This window comes from Agelaius phoeniceus, chromosome 2, assembly GCF_051311805.1.
Source record: "Agelaius phoeniceus isolate bAgePho1 chromosome 2, bAgePho1.hap1, whole genome shotgun sequence".
Taxonomy (NCBI): domain Eukaryota; kingdom Metazoa; phylum Chordata; class Aves; order Passeriformes; family Icteridae; genus Agelaius; species Agelaius phoeniceus.
The window spans coordinates 82,659,685-82,680,158 of NC_135266.1; the positions used below are offsets into that span (position 1 = coordinate 82,659,685).

A 20,474-nucleotide genomic window follows, 5' to 3' on the forward strand; every position below is an offset into this window, starting at 1 on the left:
CAGGGCTGCAAATTAATGATAGGTCCGCACCACCCCACCCCAGTGCCTTTGGATGGCAAGGAGGCCAAACCAGTACAGATACATGGCTCCAAAAAGGTGGAGCAAGGCAGGACATTTCAGGAGCATTTTAGCAGAGGGTGCCTATAAAAGCCAGCTCACCATGAAGTTAGATCTGGGTACAGCCTTCACTCAGCAAGATGCTTCAGTCCCTACTTCCCTTTAGCTCAGCAAATCATCCCTCTGACTGCAATGATCCCTCCTTCATGCTCCCCCCACATCTGAACACCTTACTGAGCATCTCACTGGTTAGCCCTACTGCCAGCCCAGGGTGACCTTGATTGAGCCTGTGAGGAGCTCATTGTACCAGGGTGCTGCTGGGGCCAAGAATTTAGAATTCAGAGAAGAATTGGAGATTTAAACAACTAACACGATTATCCAGAGCTATTATAGCTAATTCCAACAACAACTTTGGAAGAGAGATAAAGCCTCATGCTTCTGGGTATAGGCCAGCCTCTAACTACACTTACTAATAGCCTAAGACCTCCAGTTAGCAAACACCTGCTTTCAGGGACCTTCCACACACTGTTCTCTGAGCAATGGCCATCATCAAAGAAGGATGAAACATCAGATGTAATTTAAATCTTATCCAAAACACCGATTTCGTTATTTCCAAAATTGCTAAATCCCATCAGCCTGTTCTTTGTTTAAGCTCTAAAAGGGGAAATCTTCAACTTTAGAGGGTAATGGTCAATGCTTAGAAGTACTCAAGTATTGGATCCTCTCAAGAAACAGAGGTGCTGTAAAGGCAAGAATTGACATAGCACACACTGCCAGTAATAACAATAATGAGCTTGAATCATGCAAATATACTAACTAATCAAACTGGTTTGCCTATCAAGTTGTTGTCCATCCTAACAAGGCGAAGCTCTTTAAAATTTCTCTCCAAACAGGATACAAATGACAGCTTGTTTTTGGAAAGACAATTTATCTTATTGAAAAAAAATCCTCTTATTAAAAAAGGTTCAAGGAAAATAAGACATTTTTCCTCTAAAGTTAGCTATTTCCACTTTGTGTGTTTATGTATATATACACACACAAAAACAAACTTAAAATTTGAGTTTAAAGACCGATTATGAAAGATTGCATAATATGAATGTTCTGGATTCTTTGTCTACTAAAATCCAGCTTTTTGGATAGATGACAAAATACTAATGCCGTTTCAGTCCACACTTGGATAAGAACTCTATCAAATAATACTGCAATAAGTAAAAAATATGTTTTCATTTTCAAGAACATAAAAAATATAAAAAAAATTCACTGATAAGTTGCACACAATATTTAAATTCTGTGGGTTTGCTATCAAAGCTGCTAAAAGGATCAAACACCTCTAGGTAATGGGTAGAGGTTTCCAGCTAAGCTGCCTATGTAAAATTCACAGTGCTCTTCATTCAAAATAAAGGGACAGTCATGTCAGGGGAATTATTTACTCAAATGGGTTCAGTTTGCAAGTTTGGCATCACTTGTTTTGGAAAACAGATGACTGTTGAGACACTGGCATTCATATGCTCGAATGATGTTACGCTTTCATAACTTCTGATTATCGGAGTCATGAGATAAACCTGGATTTTTTTGCATTTTAGAGTCCAGATGTATGAAAAAACAAAGCACAAGCTGCATGTTGCATTCAGATGGGAGCATGATTATAGGTAGAGAGAGACAATTACAATTATGATAACAAAATTTTAAAATATGTATCTGCTGTAAATTAATTTGTACAGCCCTCCTAGTATGGACACAAGTAGAGCTGCTGTATATCGCTATAACTAGTGATGTAACTGCATTCACACTAACTTACACAGATTAGAACCAAATTTCATCCAAATCTGAAGTCACACTGGTTTAATTTTTGCACTTTAGTGCAAAAATGAAACCTCTGAAGGGAGTTTTCAGGGTTTTTTTGCAGTGCCTGGCATCTTAAAGACATCTGGAAACAAGCATATATTATCACCAAGGCAGTGATTCAAAATTTACTGTGTGTAAAACTAGTGCACAACAGAAACACTGTCCTTTCAGCAAGGAGCCAAGCAGAGTACAGAACTGTTGCATGAATTTTCCTGCAAAGCCTTTAGCAGCCAGACTAATCCCAGACACACCTCGTGCTGACCTTTACACACATACACACAAAACTTTCTGGGAGACTTCCTTCCCCCAGTTCGTCCTTATTTCATCTCCCAGCAGGGCTGCCTGCTGGACCTGGTGATCCTGCTTCCGTAGGAAGGGAGAGAGCCTCCACCTACCTTGCTCTCCTTCCTTCCCTCCCCAGTCCCTCACCCCTCTCTTCCCCTCAGGCTGGCAGGATTCCTGGGGCAGAGCATGCAATCAGTTTGCAGGGAGCAGCCGCAGCCAGAGGAAAGATGCAGAAGCACAGCCAGAAGGAGCACCTCTACAAGCTGCTGGTGATCGGGGACCTGGGAGTGGGCAAAACCAGCATCATCAAGCGCTATGTCCACCAGAACTTCTCCCCCCACTACCGGGCCACCATCGGGGTGGACTTTGCTCTGAAGGTGCTGAACTGGGATGCTGAGACTGTGGTACGGCTGCAGCTCTGGGACATTGCGGGTGAGTACAGAGGAGAGCCCTTTGCCTTTATCAAAGAACAATACAAAATACAGAGCCCAACTCGTTTGTACTGATCTGAAAGCTGGGAACTGCCACTGCCTGTGCAGTGAGGGAGAGCAGATTGAGGAGAGAAAACTTTAAGGGCAGCTTGACATTTTGGAGATTCCCTAAAATCAGCAGACTCCCAAACCAGGGAAGCCAGAGAGTGGGAGTGGAACGTGTGCTAGCTGATTTTTGTCCCAAGACCTTGGACATATTAAGGGACGCAGGCACCTCTCTCCAAATGCCCCAGTTGTTTTCCCTGTAGCTGACAATGTTCAGTTTTGCTTCCTTGAACTAACAGGTCTCTATGACAGGAGGAAGAATAACAAGAATGTCCTGTAAAATCTTTTTAATTTGGTGGAATAGATGAGGCATTCAGTAAGATGATTAAAATTATTTTTATAGTTAAAAAAATAAAGAAAATGTATATGAGTTAGTTTATTGAAATACCTTCCTTCTTCCTCTCTCTCATACCTGCCCTCCTTCAGTCCAATGAAATCAACTTCTTATGTGTTTTGGAAAGAGAAATGTTTCTATTTGGCAATCATTCAGGTTGTTAAAATATATATAATTATTCATATTTAAATACCCTTATTCCAACATTAAGCAAAACAAAAGACTATTTACCCTCTGCAAGGAGAAAAACAGTAAAGTCCAGATATGTCCACATGGTTACATCATTAAAACACACAGAATTTGACATTGTGGCTGTCAGTGCTTCAGACATTTTTGATTTGGCTTCAAATTAAACAGGCAACTTTTTTTGCCACCACCTTTCTGAAAAATCAATCATTTTTGTTTCAGTCCAAAAAATAAGTTTATCTTGATGGCATATATCCCATGCTGTAAGTAATAATTTTTCATTTTGGGAATGCAAAAATCAAATACAACTGTAACAATAGATTACAGCATAAGGGGAGGCATTTAAAAACTCAATTAAATTAAGAAACTACTTTCATTAAATAGGGAATAAAGGTGAACATCATATCAGCTGTTAGGCAACTGTACCAGCCTGTGGCCTGAGTTGTGAGCCCACTCAGGTTCATTGATCTAGTCTGGAACAGCACCGGGTAAAACTGGTGAAATGAAAAAATTCCTGGCATTCTTATTGGTGGAGGGAGTGCTTTTCTGCTGCACTGAGCTGTCTCATGTCTGAGCTCTGAATTTGGCACTGAGGTACTAAAACTTATGCAACAACACTGCTTTATGTAAAACGTATAAACTCCGCTTTTTCACACACTAATTCAGTCTTGTGGTTTTATGGTTTTAAATATATATGTGCTCAGTTTTCTTTATTAAAAGATAGAATAATGTGGCAAACATTTATTTTACAGTTCACCAGTGGCTGATTGTAACAACAAGTATGTACACTGCCAGAAAAACATTTCTGCATGAGAAAAAAAGCATTTAATAGTAAATTCTGACTGTATCAGAGACTTAAAGAATGTATTTTGCATGCCTTGTTTCAGAGATTTATTACACTACTAATCATGTGCTGGCAGATCATATGATGTAGCTTTCAGTCAGGCTGCAAAAGCAATTACACCTAGTTGTAGTACTGAATGACTAGCATGCTTTCTGAGTTATCACACATGACAGAGAGAATTACAGCACAGTACTAAATTTCGTATGAATTGCCCAATTCAAAGCATCATTGTGAAGGTCAAGACAGTGGTTGGTAATAAAAAGAGTTGCTGTCTTAGCTTTAATGACTTCTGCTTAAGGAGCTTTAGCCGCTGCTGGCTGTACACTGAGAGCAAGTTCTGTAAGCAACATGCTGAATTTAGATGGTCATGGTGCAGGCATAAAAGTTATCACACATAAGGCATCTGGCTGGTGAGAGAAAAAGAGGTTCAAAAATGAAAGAGAAGTAAAACTGATTGGAAATATGGAGAGAATGGAATTGATTTCTCCTGGCTGTGGCTGGTCATGTAAAATCATTTGCAAAATACAAATGGGCAATGAGAAGAGGGAGGAAAATAAAATCTCTGGTCTAAAAACATCCTTTCTCTTTTGATTGACTCTGTTATCAAGTCAGGCTTATCTTTTGGGGTAAGGAAATAAACTTTCAGTCCCTGACCAAGCTGAAGGATGTTGGCTTAGCATGCAGAACACCTTGAATTGAAGCAAATTCTGCAAATACATTGATAATATTTCATATCAGCAATGATATATGAATACATATTTATATCATATTTATATATATATATATATCAGGTATTATTTTAGCTCTTATATCCTCTCCCCTCTCTATTATACAGGCAGTGAACCTAGTACCAAGCATATGTGTACTCCTCCTTGCTTTTCATGGGCAGTAAATTGTTTAAAAATCTAGAAATAATTTTCTTTAAAATATTGTGATTAAAACTAGTGTCAAACTTATCTACATTTTTAGTAGGGTTTATGTACGTTGTGACTTTATTTGAGGAATGACACATTCCAGCTGTGGTTGGACCAAGTAGTTTGGCCTGGTTTACCCTTACCATACATAAGAAGAAAAAGTAAATTTGGTTTATCTGGTGCCATCTAATTGAATTTAGTTAATACTTGTGTAAGATATTTTTCTGTGTTTTTTAATTTTGTAAACAAAACTATAATATGATCTAACAGCTAAATGCTGAAACTGCATTTATTTAGATGAGAAAGTAATGCCAAAAAACAAGGATAACTAAGTATTACAAAAATTAATTCAGGGATAATGTAGGCTCTGCATTACACGTTGTTACTTTAAGACAGTGGTTTTAACACATACTGTATTCCTGAAACTGTGGGTGTTAGGCAGGAATAGTAAGATTAACCTTAATGCTATGTGATGTTATGGTGTTTGTAACAACATGCTGTCATTAAAATCTGTGAACTTATGTCTGATTCAGTGAAATGCCTAAGTTTGAGGTGACTGAATGTTTAGTATTGAGTGTGGGAGGAGATAAACATGATAAAGTTCACCTTTCTTTAATTTCTTCACAACAATTCCATTTTGTTTCACAAATTATTAGTTTAGGTGTTCCTGTTAAAGTGTGCCATCATCTCCACTGCTGTGTCATACAACATTAAATCTTGCCCCTCAGTCAATTTCTGTCTTTATTTCTTTATCTTTTCTGCTGTCTTTGTGTTTATGTTCTTTAAATTCATTAACAAATTCTGAGAAGGAAAGCTTTAAAGAAACTCTGAATCATATTTTGCACAAGGTTACAATGGATGGTGTTGGCCCTGCAGATGCAGGCTGGCACACTGCTTCTGAAGAAAACAGCTGTTGCAGACAGAAGATCTGGGTGTATTTGCTATTCCCTTCTCTGCAAGGCTGCTCTCTGTGCTACTGTCTTTGTTTTGTGCCCAAACAGTCCAGAGATTTCTCTGAAGACCAGCATTAGCCATAGATTTACTGCAGGGAGGAGCTTCGTACATCAGAGAGCAGCACACCAGTGCCTGCTCCCTGCTCCTTTTCCACAGCCATCTCAGCATCCTCTTTATCACTCCTTCTGCATTTGAGTGGGCTGGGTTATTCATTGCTACCAAAAAGATATTGCTTTGTGTTTAAAAGTCTGGTTCTCATCTCATAAACGGTTGGACCAATGCTTTGCGGAAAGTTCCATTTCCTTTCCAGGTCACTTTCACCTTCAGAAGTAGCAGTCTAGCCACAGATATAGATGAGTATCTCTGCACTTGTAAAGTTTTTAGGATTGTTATGCTGCAGAGGGAGTAAGTGGGAACCTGTTCACTAATGCCAGGCACAGCACGTCCTCAGCATTTTAGGCTTTTGGCAGCTGCTAAGCATTGCAGCACATATGCATAAATAAGATAGTCATGGTGATTTCTAGGCTAAGTTACCTTGAAATTACTGTTCTGCAAACATAAATAAGTCTCTTGCTGGGAGGGTTTTATTTCAGTAGACATGGGTGCTGGAATCTGTGGGCCAGATCCTGCTGACAGCCTGCTTTTCTCATTCAGGGGTGGTGAACATCAGCTCAAGGGCTGCTTAAGCTTCAGTCCATAAAGACAATTATTTGAATTCAAGTGTCAATATTCTAAAAGATATTTTTAAGGGAAAGATAAAAGATGTTTAATTTTTTCCCACAGTTTCCAGCTTTTCAGTGTTGGCTAAAGGCTGTCTGTAAAGCAAGGTTGTTCCCAAAAGCATTATCTCTTAGGACAGTGGCAAGAAGTAGAATGCATCATAAAACTCAGCATTGGGCAGTTTCAATAATTTTTTAATTTAAATTTTTGTGCCACATTTCAGATGCTGTGGTCAAAATTGTGAAAGTTATCTGAGTTTAGTCCCTTTATCATTATTTTTTATACCTTTATTAGAGATGATAGTGGTTAGTGAAAATTTTAGATTACTGTACAAATTTATTTGGGGTAAATTTTTATAAGCTGTGAAAGTTCAGCTGATGGTTGCTTTAAACCCATGAACTGATAGCTTTGCCTGCTGCCTGCTCAGTGCCACTGAGATTAGGATAAATGTGCAGGCAGCTGCCCTTCAGACAGGGAGTGTTTTCCTTTAGTAGAAATTTTGCTGCTTTATCACCTTGGTCTCACTGAGTTTGCTTCCAAGCAGAGTAGGATTCATCTGAATTAACAATTAGACATTTTTTCCCAGTCTCGGACTACAAAGGGATCCTAACCTTCAGTACTCCCAGTTAATTTTTTAATCTAATTCCGGGCTGATAATCCCAACATAAAGCCCCATCTCAATGGACAAAGGCCATTGGAATTGCAGGGTTTGATTCCAGATGCCAGGGGTCTTGTAAGTGATGCAGTAAAGTACTAGGGGCCACATCAAATATTTCCCAAGCTTCCTGCCCTTCCAGTGAAAAGCAAAACCAATCTTCCCCAGTTGGTCTTGCAGTAAAGCAGATTCTAATGTTCAAGTCTGCCTGAGAGATATCACTGAATACCTAATGGTTGATCTATTTTCTAGTCTAATTCCTGCCTAAGACATTGTGTTGCTGAAAACCTAAGGCCAGATTTTGACATCTTTAATACATCAAGCAGTGCCTATTATTATGAGCAATTCTGCTAAACTAAAAGGTTTTAGGAAGCTCATCTATTAATATAGGATTTTGTTCACATAAGGGAGAATCTGTAGAAAAAAGAGTACTTCTGCATCTTTAGACATATTATTAATTCTCCAAGCTCAATGTAAATACTCAAGATCACTTTTTCCACAATTTAAATTAAAGTCATTATGCAAAGGTCATAAAACTAAAATTCTGATGTATAAAACACCTCTTTTTCCATTCAAACTGGCCTAATGCCTTTATGTCAAGTATGTTGATACATTAATTATAACTGATGGAGAAAAAGACCACTTCAAAACAGTTTAGACAGTTAATCATGCAGTTCCATTCTTTCTCTTTCTTTGAAGTGGTTGGTGATGGAAATTGGTTATCTCTGTCTTCCTGCAAAATGCTGCTTTTACGAACACACTGGCTTTTCTGTGCAGTAAAAATCCTGTGTATCTGAAAAAGCAGCTGGAAGCCAGAGGAAGAATCAGTACCATACAATTTGTCAGAAATTTGTGGGCCACTACTAAGCAGAAGATCACAACTTAGGAGCCTTTTATTCCTTTAGTAACTTCCTTCATGGTGGATGATTTCATTCTGCAAATGAATAATTTAGTTAATGTTCTGTGACACCATGTCCCACCTATCCCAGTGATCTGTGTCCTAATAAATATGTGTGAGGCCTGAGTTGACCTGCTCTCATATCACCTACAGTATAAGCATCTCACGAACTTTGAATGAGAAGTATAAAGTATCAGTGAAATACAATATTAAAAAAAAAACTATTTGTATATGTTGCTGCTTACCTCACTGCCATGTTTCTAATTAAACCTTGGCTTTTGGTGGAAGGCACCTTCTTGCAGATGAAAAAAGAATTTCTCAATAAGGAGATTATTGAATAGCACATGACTTAGCCATTCATCTGATTATCCCACTGATAGGAATCATAAGACATTTGAATAAAAATATAGACAAAAGAAATTTTGAATATGACCTCTTCTTTCCCAGAAATAATCTCTTTATATCTTGCTTTATCAATAGGACACAGTGTCTCTTTAAGATAAAAAAAAAATTACATGAATTTAGAGAAGACAGGCTTCTTCTTTGGTTTCTGAATCATGTGTATGACTGTCTCCTTGCTGCCACAGTGCTTAAAACCAAAGATAAACATCACAAACTGATGGTGTTGACCCCCTAAGTGGGTTCAGTGCTATTTCCATTAAATGAAAGTGCATGGTCTAGAAACTAAACAATTGTTACTTTTCCTTTCTCAGCCCTCCCTTACATTTGACAGCAAAATTTATATCAGACAAATTCTCCACAAATAACCTTCCTGGGGTCAGAGACAGACCGCCAATCTTCTTGTCTTCCTAACCTACTCAAAATTGCTCACGTTGAGAAAATAAGGCTAGAAACAGCTTTGTATTCAATGCTTCTATTTCCATAGCACTTTTTCCCAGCTATGGAAGCATGTACAGGAGTTGTCTTAAAAACTCCTATTGTTGTGAAATGTTTCAGGAGCTGACAATTTTTCTTTGGATCACAGCTGTGCTGCAGACATTAGAAAAAAATCTATTTTTTTATTTTCAAGAAAAGTTCTGTGTAATTTACTTTTCCAGAGTTATTTTTCCAGAGTTCCCATGAAAACAGCAGATATATTAACAAATCCATAGCTGATCAACATACCACATCCTGATGTCATGTGTTAATTTGTTCATACTCTTAATCATATAAAATGAACGATATTTACAAATGTCTATGTTTGAATATACTAATGTACTGGTAGCTCACAAAAAACTCTGTCCTTTCCCAGAAAGCACTTTGAATTCAACAAATAAAACCATGAAGCTTCTGGACAGAACTGGTATGAAACCCTCCTCACAGATCTTTTCAGTGGAGCAATGCAGCTCTTCATAATGCTACTGCAATATGATATTTCTTGGAGCACTTTCCATGTTTGCAAGGCTTTAAATTCACCTTCCTCACCTCTGTGTTTTAGTTTGCCAATAAAAGCAAACTTATAATTACACTGATGCCTGGTATGTCTCCAGACCTATGTTATGGTACTGCTGGTTATTATCATTTGCATGAGAATATGCAGGATCCTCTTCATGCTTGAGCACTTCGGTTGTGTTAGATGTTTTAGACAAAATACCATAGTACCACGGAGTTTCCAATCTGGTGCCTATATTTTTTTGTGTCTCTTGTTGAAAGTCCTATAATGTACTCAAAGACTCTTGGCACTGTCCACAGACTGAGAAATTTGGTAGCCTAATAAGACCATACATTTATTATTCACTTATCACATTTATTATTCACTTATCACACTTATTATTCACTTATAATGAACTTCATTGAATTTCCTTGGATGTTGGCTTGAAAATTCCTTTTTCATGCAATACTTTCCTGCATTTTCACACAAATTATTCTAGCATGGTATTTATAATTATTTAGGCAAAGAGTAGTTTCCCAGAGACTTTTAAAATGAAGTCCTGCCTTCAGTAATGTTATCTTAAAAAACGTTTTATGTGAAATACTGACCTGGATTGGAAGCACTGATTTTTACAAGGTAATGTTTGTTTTTCCCTCCTACTTTCTTCATTACAGGACAGGAAAGATTTGGAAACATGACCAGGGTGTATTACAGAGAGGCTATGGGAGCTTTTATTGTCTTTGATGTTACAAGACCTGCGACGTTTGAAGCAGTGACAAAATGGAAAGAGGATTTGGACTCTAAGTTGGTTCTTCCAAATGGAAAACCTGTGCCAGCAGTCCTATTAGCAAACAAATGTGACCAGGGAATAGATGTTCTTATGAACAACGGCATCAAGATGGATCAGTTCTGCAAAGAGAATGGGTTCGTGGGCTGGTTTGAAACATCAGCCAAGGTAAGGTTTCTGTTTCTTTTCAAATGTTTCTAAGGACAGAGAAATCAGTTCCTAAAATAGTTCATTTGCTCTAAACATGCACCTTGAAAAACTCCTCTCTTGGTAGTAATAATTAAAGATAGATTTGTAAATATATAGTATGCAATTCTATTTCTTTCAGGTATTTTGTTGCAACATTCTGAAATGCAGCTGCTGTGCCATGATAGGCCAGCAGTAAAGTATGTACCCAGTCAACAGGTTACTGCTCAATAGCCTGGGGAGGAGGATGACCTTAGGCAAGGCATAAAAGCTACCTCTTGTGAATGATATGAAGATGTTTTTCATCATTCTTAATATTGAATATTGTCTCTAAATATTTATGTAACCACTTTGCCTGAGAAATGCTGATTTGAGACAATAGCTTCATTGCCTTAGATTCCAGAAATAAAGTCAGTCTATTGTAGTGCTTGTACAATGCTCACTGTTATAAGCTCTCATTCTCAAAAGTCTTTTCAAAAAAATCACATATCTGGGGAGGAAGGAAAATATCAGTGGTCAAAAGGCTGAATGAGCTGCTCTGAGGTTCAATTCTTTGCCTTGGTACTGATTTCCTGAGTGCATGGAATATTAAGATAAAAATCAGAAAGGGCACTCAGACTTTCAAATTACAAAGGCCAAAAGTAGGTACTGTAGATCAATTTGAGATGTCTCGGATAATTTCAGTTTGTGCAGGATTTGGAAGCTGGCATGTGAAATATTGATTTGAACACAACAATTCAGTGGATATTGTGTTGATTGTATCCTATTATGAAAGCTGGTGTCATCATTAACAGCTCTGGGGAACTTTTGGATGTTTGAAATGTAAACAGTTTGGTTCTGGTTTAACCTAGATTTCTAGTAGGCTGGAAGCCAAAATGCTACATTTGATTGTTTAATTCCTTTTAAACAGTTTATGTAAGGTACTTAAGAACTTTTTGGGTGTATATTTGTGTTTTACTTTTCTGGTCTTGACACCTTCTTTAAGCAATAATATTTAAAAGATGTTTCACTAGTAATCAGCAGAAGTAACAGCAGGGGAATAGCAGCATATCCCAGACTGCCTCAAGCATTGCATGAACTCTGGGCTCACTGCAGCTTTTCAGTACTTAAGGGGGCTAATAACAAAAATGGGTACAAACCTGTCAGGAGAGCCTGTTGTCATAGGACAAGGGGTAGTGGTTTTAAACTAAAAGAAGGTAGATTTACACTAGAGATAAGAAATCTTTTTTTCTGACAAAGGATAGTGGAACACTGGAACAAGTTCACCCAGATGTGGTGGATGCTCCATTCCTGGAAACATTCAAGGCTAGATTGGATTTGACTCTGAGCGGCCCAGTCTAGCTGATGATGTCTCTGCCCTGGCAGGCAGGTTAGACAAGATGATTTGAAGAGGTCCCTTCCAACCCAAACCATTCTATGATTCTATGCCTTTGTAATTAATGCCTTTGCTTCTCTACTGAATGGGTCTCAAATCCAGCCACTGTTTCTTAAGATGCCATTTATAGAGAGAAATGTTGGTCTAAGTATGTATGTAAACTATCTTGCTCTACAACAGGGTATTCCTATTCGTTCACATGCAGCACCTCGTTTGCATTTAGGTCTGTGCTTCGTCTGCTGATTTGTGTTGGGTGAGGCCAAGAGAATCCAGCGTTCCTCTTTATGATAAACTACATTTTACTGTGAGAATGGCATCTGTACCATGAATTCCATACACCAGTCCCCAGCAAGCACATGTCCACCACTCAAAAAGGACAACCACATTTATTGTGCCAAGAGTCATTGCAGATCATGACAGAAAAGGAATATGCAAACAATTTCAAAGATCACAGAGAGGTTTTACGATGATGATGGAGCCAGTCTGGGGCAGAACTATGGCAGCATAAAAGATGTATAGAGAACAAAAATTTTTTTAAAGTCATAACAGAGGAATTTTCCCCAAGTTTCTCTAAGCTGCACAGAATTAAGAATTTCTCTTATTTTAGATATGGTAAATATCTAGATTCTTCTTACATTATTTAACTCCAAAAGCCAAGCAGTCCCCAGATTAACAATGCAATCCTGTAGGAACAGAAAAAAAATCCAGCTATGAAAAGACTTGCTTTCAAAAGCCACTCTGAAGGGAATGATGAGAATCGAGGGCACACAGATGCTACCAGACTGTTCTCTGCTCTTATACACCAAAGGCTAGGACCTGTTGTTCTGCAATCCACACACCTGATTTCCACCCAGAATTGGAGGCTTCTGACTTTAAAATTATGCAGAGAGTCATTCCAGTAAAGATGGTAGAATCACAACATTTAAACTAAGTTAGATCAAAATAATTTCCCCACTTGATCTAAGTCCTAAACTAAACCTTGCACTTCCTTTTCTAAACAAAAGTTAATATTGCTACTATTTTAGAATTCTGGATATTGTACATACCTGGTATTCTTTCAGCCTAGGGCATCATAAGTAATTGAACTTCAGTCTGATAAAAAAAATTACTAACTCTGTTTGCTACAGACAATAGGAACTCTTTTGAAGCAGAATAGCATGGACAAAGGAGTCATCATATTGCAGCTATCAGTTTTAGCAGTTCGAATAAGTAATAACTCTCTTTTTGTGGTACCCTGGAATAATTAGATCTCCAGAGGTTTTCTGGAGATGTGCTTGGAAATGTTAAAGCCTTGAGAACAAACTGAATATGATTTAAGCATTTTGGAAAAACAAAGGTGATTACTTATAAAAAGAACATATTTTTGTTCTGGTTGCCTTGCAGAAAGTAGCATGCTATATATGTACCTACCATATTTCAAGCTGTCAATGTTTTTAAGCTTTTCACTGGAAGATTACACAAAAAAAATCTCTGTATTATTCCTGGTGCTATTTTTGTAAGGTAACCACTCCAATATAAAATATTTGAGCCACCTAATGCAAACTTATGTATTAGTTCTGATTCTTACATTGATCTGAAGGAAATAACCCTCTTTCAGTTTTCTCCCTACAAGGACAGAAGATTTTGTTTGGATAGTTTTCCATGTGAGAAGGGCCTTATTGGGCAACACCACCTCACAGTGTAGTCACAAGTTACACTGTTGTTGCCATATAGCCGGTGGTGAGCCTGGTCTCTTTTATATCTGCATTTTTACTTCACCCATATTGATTGCAGTCTAAGAGGCACATCCCCAGATAGTCACCAAATAACCCTTAATAGTTAATTCTTTAATAAATTTCATGACCACAACTATTGTGAAAGAATCATTCTTTTAAAGGAAGGAAATTTCTTCTTCCTGTCACACGTTAAATTATCCAGCACGTGGCCAGAGCAGCTGAGAGCTCCACTCACATTTCCAAGCCTTCAAACTGTTTTCACCACCATGCCTAGTTCAAAGAGGTGAGCTTTTGACTTGGATTAGAAAAGGAGCAATTTCAAGCTTATTATCACTTTATAATAAAAATGGAACTTGTGCAACAAAACAGACAAGTCAGGCAAAACTAAATGTGCTTGAAAGTACCTAATTCAGAAAAACCTTAAATGCCTTACAACTCGCTATGGCTGTGCTGTTATTATGCCTGAGTTCCACTTTTCCCTGTTGTAATTCTGCTGTCAGCAATACAGAATTAGATGAAAAGACATTCATGTTTTGTCCAAATTGCCCAGAAAGGCTGGTAGCTGTGCTTTTCAGATCCTTACAAAACTAGGTTAAGCACACAGCTCCTTGTCTCCTGAGCATCATGACCTGGAGACTGATGAGCAGTCTGAGTCTCTGGACTATTTAGATACATCCTATTTGGACCAGGACAATGTTATAGTTCTGCCTCTAAAAAATTTGGATAATAAGATGTCCTTTATTCAGCTTTTGTTTGACAGGCAGTCCATGGTGTGCCACCATAGATTCAGAATTAGTAGTGTTAGAAGAGACCTTAAAAATAATCTAGTTTGAGCCCTTATAGAGCCCAAATGCTGGACAAGCAATCAAAAGTTCTCTTTGCCATTGCTATGTTGCCTTCAGAAAGTCATTCTCTCCTCTGTTCCAGCCTTTCTTTCAAAAAACAAAGACATTAATTCTTCCTATCTTACCAGGGAACTCAGTGAATAATATAGGCTCTACTAGCCCTTGTTTAAATCACAGATTCTTCAGTTCTTTTGATTGGACAATTATTATGAAACATGAAAAAAGCATGCTATGAAGTATATTTGCAGAGGAACTGGATAAGCATTTCTGATTTCCATAAAGAAAAACAAGGTTTGGACATATATTTGAATTAGGCTGACACTCTAAACTAATCTGCTGATCTGGTAACTTTAATCCAAGCAATCCATTTGAGACTGCCAGACCCAGTTAGGGATGTGTGGCTCCCTAAATTGTCTTTTTAATTCACTCAAAAAAGTCTAACCAATCTCACAGTACAGTTTGAGGAAATATTTCAGATTCTGCCATAAAGCAAGAAATAAAGCTGAGATTTAAGGCAGGATATTTCATTTCAGATGTACAATCACTCTGAGCAGAATCCTCTGCAGAGTTTTTTTCCTGTAATTAAAAGGAGTCCATTCAGATTATCCTATGGGTATTAGAGCTGTCCTGTAGCTCTCTGGATCACTTTTATGCAATGCATTATTTAGTGCTGTCCCAAATCTGGAAATTCAGAGAAACACAAAATTGTTGAAATCAGAAAGTCATTAAGTGAAATAATTTTGTTGCAGGCTATTCAACCAGATATAAGAATTCAATCACAGAAAAGATCTTGTTCTCAGAGTTGCTGTCACAGCAGTTCACATCCATGAATTTCATGTTCCTGCATCCAGATGGCTTTTAAGTTGTATGGCTGCATTTTCCTAGAAACACCACTGCAGGAGCACAGCACACCATCCTAATAAGGCTCTGTTCCCAGCAGTTTCCAGGGAGTTCTGCTAAGGGAGCATGTGGAACCATTCCCTCAGAGTGCTAGTTTGAGGGGAGGGCAGGTTAAAGCACCTTTCAAGTAAATTCCTTGCTCCTGGATTTTAGTGCAGTATGGAAATAAAATGTGGAAGCTATGAGCTTCTCACTAGGCTCCCATCTAATACCTGAATATTTCACAATTTGTAAATGTTTGCTTATGGGAAGTCAATTTCCTTCAAGTGCAGCAGTAGTCTAAGGTCATGTCTCTAGGCAGCACTGATTTAGAGCTCCCCAAGAGCTCTGTGCCTGCATCCACACTGTTCTTCACCCTGGTTTTCAAGGTAAGACTCAGAAGCATCAGAATCAGTAAGAGGAAGAAACTGTCAATGGGAAAAGCATTCTATCAGAAAACAACCAGATAGTCAAATCCAAGATACGTGCATGGGAAAGAAACAAAATTTCTTTCATCTGAAATTGATACAGGCCATTAAAATTTGTCAGGGCCTTTATTCTTCTACAAAGAGCTAAGAGCCACTCTAATCTGTGGGAACTTCTTTCATATATTAAAAAGGAATGCCCTAAATGTTAATGTTCTGCATCTGCAGTAGAGATGACAGATAAGGGGTAAGGTAATCCAGAATGCAAAAATGATTGCTGAGCTTGTGTACTGCTTTGAGTCACATTCAATAATGTATTTATTTTCCCTTTAGTTGATTGTTGCTTACAAGACATTATTTCCAATAGCAATCAGTTCAAGGGTTTTCAATAATGCAGCTCTCTTTCCCTGACCTCAGTTGCTATCCCTTCCATAAAAGTGCCCTTTGAAAGGGTATATTTTAATAAGATTGATCTACTAATGCTACTTTCATTTGTGTCCTCCAGTGTTCCTTTCTGGATTTCAGAGATTAATCAGAGTTATTTTCTTTACTTTGTTTTTTTGGTTTTTTTTGGTAATAGAATAAAGAGTAGCATGTTCTGATTTTCACCTTTCCATTCCTTCTTGATGAGTCCACAAGAAAGACTTGAACAAGTAGTCAGGCATTGTCACAGAAGCAGGGTTCAGGTCCTTGCTCTGGCAGCTTTTGGCAGGTTGATGGAGGATAAATCACTCAGGGATGGATTCACATCTCAGCTCTTGCACTGACTGGGATAGTGTATCAGGTTCTGGGGCTTACTGAGCCACACAGAAATGAGCTAGGCACCTCAGGGGACAGGGCAAGGCAAGGTGCTTGGGAAAGGCTTTTATAAAGGCTGGCATGCTGAATCAGGGATACAGGACTGATAAAGACACCATAACGTGGGTAAGATCCTTTTTGGACTTGCAGTAAAAGCTCTCTCTTGGGAAAGAGCTTTTCTTGAGAAAGGAAATTGTTGCATTCTTACCTTATCATGTGAACACTTCATCCTATGCTATCTCCCACTTTCCAAATAGCCACTGCATGGTGGACCAGGATTCATTTGGCTCTGCATTTTCTCCTTCTGACAAATGGCCATAGCAGCACTTCCCTATCACAGAAAGCTGCTGTCCAGATAAACACATCAAAGATGCAGGGCTGAGTAATACCAGCCTTGAAAGCAATATAGGGAGACAGAGTGTCTCCTGTGTTTGGAGAACTGTGAAGGTAAAAGTGGCCTCTGAGGAGGCTGGATAACAAGCACTACAGGTGCGAGGAAGAGGGAGAGAGGGGAGGGGAGGGGAGGGGAGGGGAGAGGAGAGGAGAGGAGAGGAGAGGAGAGGAGAGGAGAGGAGAGGAGAGGAGAGGAGAGGAGAGGAGAGGAGAGGAGAGGAGAGGAGAGGAGAGGAGAGGAGAGGAGAGGAGAGGAGAGGAGAGGAGAGGAGAGGAGAGGAGAGGAGAGGAGAGGAGAGGAGAGGAGAGGAGAGGAGAGGAGAGGAGAAAAAAAAGAAGTCTGAACTTCAGCAATCATCACAGTTTCTGTGATGTTCTTTTGTAGGACAAAGCCATATGGGAGGTGACAGTTATGGCATTTCAACATAGAGACCCACTGAAAGATAGTTTTTCACTCCACTGTCTCACCTATATTTTCTTGCTTTTTTGAAACATAATTAATTTTATTTTCAGGTATAATTGAGGTAGTTTCCATGTCTCAATACCATTAGTGGGTTGTCTGTGATTATTCTTCTCTGTACAATCTTACACTCTGATTGTTGGTTTCTTTGTGTTTGAGTGGATTTTAACTTTCTCTTCTTTCTCTTTCCTCACCTTGATTGCCTCTCAACACTTCATGGGCCCTGAAGTCACCAGACTTCTGGATGTCTGTGTTTGGATAGCAGATCACCTCCTACTGTCTGTAGCTTTTTCACTGCCTAGCAGAATACAGATTTTTCTTTTGCAAAACACACCATAGAAGGAGAGGTGGAGAAATCAATATTTCATTAGTCAGCCCAGAATACAGCAATGTCTGATCTGAAGGTCTAGGACACCACAGGATTAAGGTAGTAACAAAAGGCAATAGTAGCATGAGAAAGGAAGTGGTCAAGGCAGGGATCTGGAACAGCAGGAGTTGCTTTTTTGGAATGACCACAGGCTCCTTGCAGCAGGTGACTTAACATATTACTTCTCATCCATACTGTGTGCCAGTTGTCATCTGAACCACAGGAGCAGGCTGGAGCTAGACACAAACTCAAAACCAGCTGTGCTGTCTGTCAGGGTCACCCTCTTCCTCCCCTTGTACCCCAGCTGAAATGGTCATCCACACAACTTAAACACTTCACATAAATGTTAAAGGTGACAAACTGACTCTCTAGACTCAGTAGCCTCAGGACAGGACTTTTTATTCCTTCCCTCTTGCTTTTTTTTTTTTTTCTTCTTGTTTGAGTACTGGCTGGAGAATTTTTCTTCTTCTGCATTTTTAGGCTCACGTCTGCCACATGGATTTCCATCTATCACAAGCAGGGATGAGGGGTGTCCACATATATAAATTTTATGCTATTGTGGGCTTGGTTTCTTCCCCCTTTCCCAGTGCTGTAAAATGGTAGCCTCTGACAAAGATGGCTGCTGTTAATACATCTGAACATTAATCATTTTGGGTAGAATCTTAGATAGTCCCTAAGACCTTATTAAATAAACACATACTGCTATTTCAACACATAAGCAGCACATGGGCAAATTAAATGCTCACCAGTCCATCAGTAAAAACAAACACAATGCAAAAGGTTTTTACATTTCTGTTTTTCTGCATTTCACAATCCTGTTTTGGCTTCAGTTTTCTAAGCAGTGCTGAGAGATATTTTTCATTGTCTGGGTTTTTTTTTTAATAAAATTTCACAGTGCTCTGAAAAGGGTTTTCAGTGCATGCTTGAGGAATTTTCTAGTCTGGTCTGAGAGAGCCATGTGATACAGCAGAATTTTAACATCTCAGTAGAGAGACAATTCCCAGCCCCATATTACTTTCTAGCAGTTACTATGTAGGTTAATACGTGCTTTTCCTAAGTATTGGGAGGTTACAACTTACTGATATTCTTTACATACAAAATATTTAAGTTCATGTTTGTCATTGAAGAAACCTGTGAAATCTTGCACATTTTCAGTTAGATCCACAGATTTCAGTCTTTTACTGTGATTCAAAGGGATGGACAATGGAATTTGTGGAGTTTTGACATTGATTTCAAGGGGATTAGATAAAGTCATGGTCCAGCATGTGGTGGCTAGTTGGAAAGTGGGAGATAGCATAAAAGACAAAGAATCTATTCCTTTAGCTTTTGATTTTCCTATAAATGTGTCTTCTCTACTGAAACACACACGTTTCTTTCTTTTATAGTTTATGGCCACAGTACAGCAGGCTTTAGATTGCCATCCAGAGGGACCTGGACAAGCTTGAGAATTGGGACTAGATGTCATTTAAATGTCCCTTCCAGTCAAAACTAGTCTATGACTCAGAGATTCAACTTGAAAACCTGGGTAATCTTAGGCTGCAAATCGAACATTATCTTTACTGAGCAAGAGTAGTGTGTGTATATACACAAATGTATGCCTATATACTGGTATGCATTTCCATATGGATGTATGTGGCTGTGTGATACAATTTCCTAGAAGATTGAAGCTACAGTGAAGTTTCTATCTCCCACCTTGTAAAATAAGTAATCAATGCCAATAGTTACACTAGAAGAGTGCCTTTTATGCCAGAAAGCCTGAATTTTCATTCCAAACATATTGGTGGCTGTTATTTACAAAAAAAAAAAAATCTTTACTCAGTACTACTGCTTATTTTCTATGCTGCATTGAGCTGTGTCTCACTGATCAAGCTGTTTCAGCTTTACTTATTCTACAAACAGGGTAAGAACTGCTGCAAGTTAAATGTGCAGTTGATATCAGGCCCATGTAGGAAAATATGTGCTTTAGCTTTCATTTTGAATCCCTAGAGTGAGGCTTTCTGTCCTACAAACGAAACCAGCAGTGATATATTTCTTCTGAATCAGTGCATGGGAGATGCAGTGCATTGCAGTCAACCTCAACAAGAAATAAGGGAGGACTCCAAACCATACAGAACCGTTTTACTGTTTTGTGAGTGATTTGAGATTGTATCATTTATTCAATGAAACTGGTCCATCACAGGTTTCATTGTAAGCATTGCATACAGAAATCTTGAAATTGTGGGATAGGCTTTAAAAAATAAGTCCTATTCATGGCTGTAATTACTGGTAGGTAATTAACTATTTGGAAATGAGTAACCATTATTCAAGCAGTGAAATATGGACTTTGGAGCTTTACTTCAGGCATTGATCCTCAACACCTCTCTGGCATTTGTTTTTTAGTTTGTTGAAGCAATCAAATCACCAAAAGATTGAGGTAATTTCAAATCAGCTCTGTATACATTTTAAAACATATATGAATCTTAATATATATAAAACTTCAAAACTCCAGTAAGCACTATTTAACACAGTCAATTTTTGAAAACTGTTTATTATGGTAAGTAAACTTTTGATGTTGCTGAGGGAAAAATTTAACTATGCGCAGGAAATACGCAACATGTTTTTATTATTATTGACTAATCAACCTCTCTTTCTCTTTTATTTGCAG

General features: G+C 38.4%; 1 protein-coding gene across 1 annotated transcript in view; it reads left to right on the forward strand.

Annotated features, from left to right (window-relative positions):
• RAB38 (RAB38, member RAS oncogene family) overlaps positions 1-20,474 on the forward strand; it is a 38,301-nt gene that overhangs the window by 13,467 nt on the left and 4,360 nt on the right. The window contains exons 2-3 of the mRNA XM_077174010.1: positions 2,349-2,619; positions 10,275-10,555. Of these exons, the coding sequence (XP_077030125.1) occupies positions 2,415-2,619; positions 10,275-10,555 (486 nt within the window). The 5' untranslated portion in view covers positions 2,349-2,414. The remainder of the gene's footprint in view (positions 1-2,348; positions 2,620-10,274; positions 10,556-20,474) is intronic.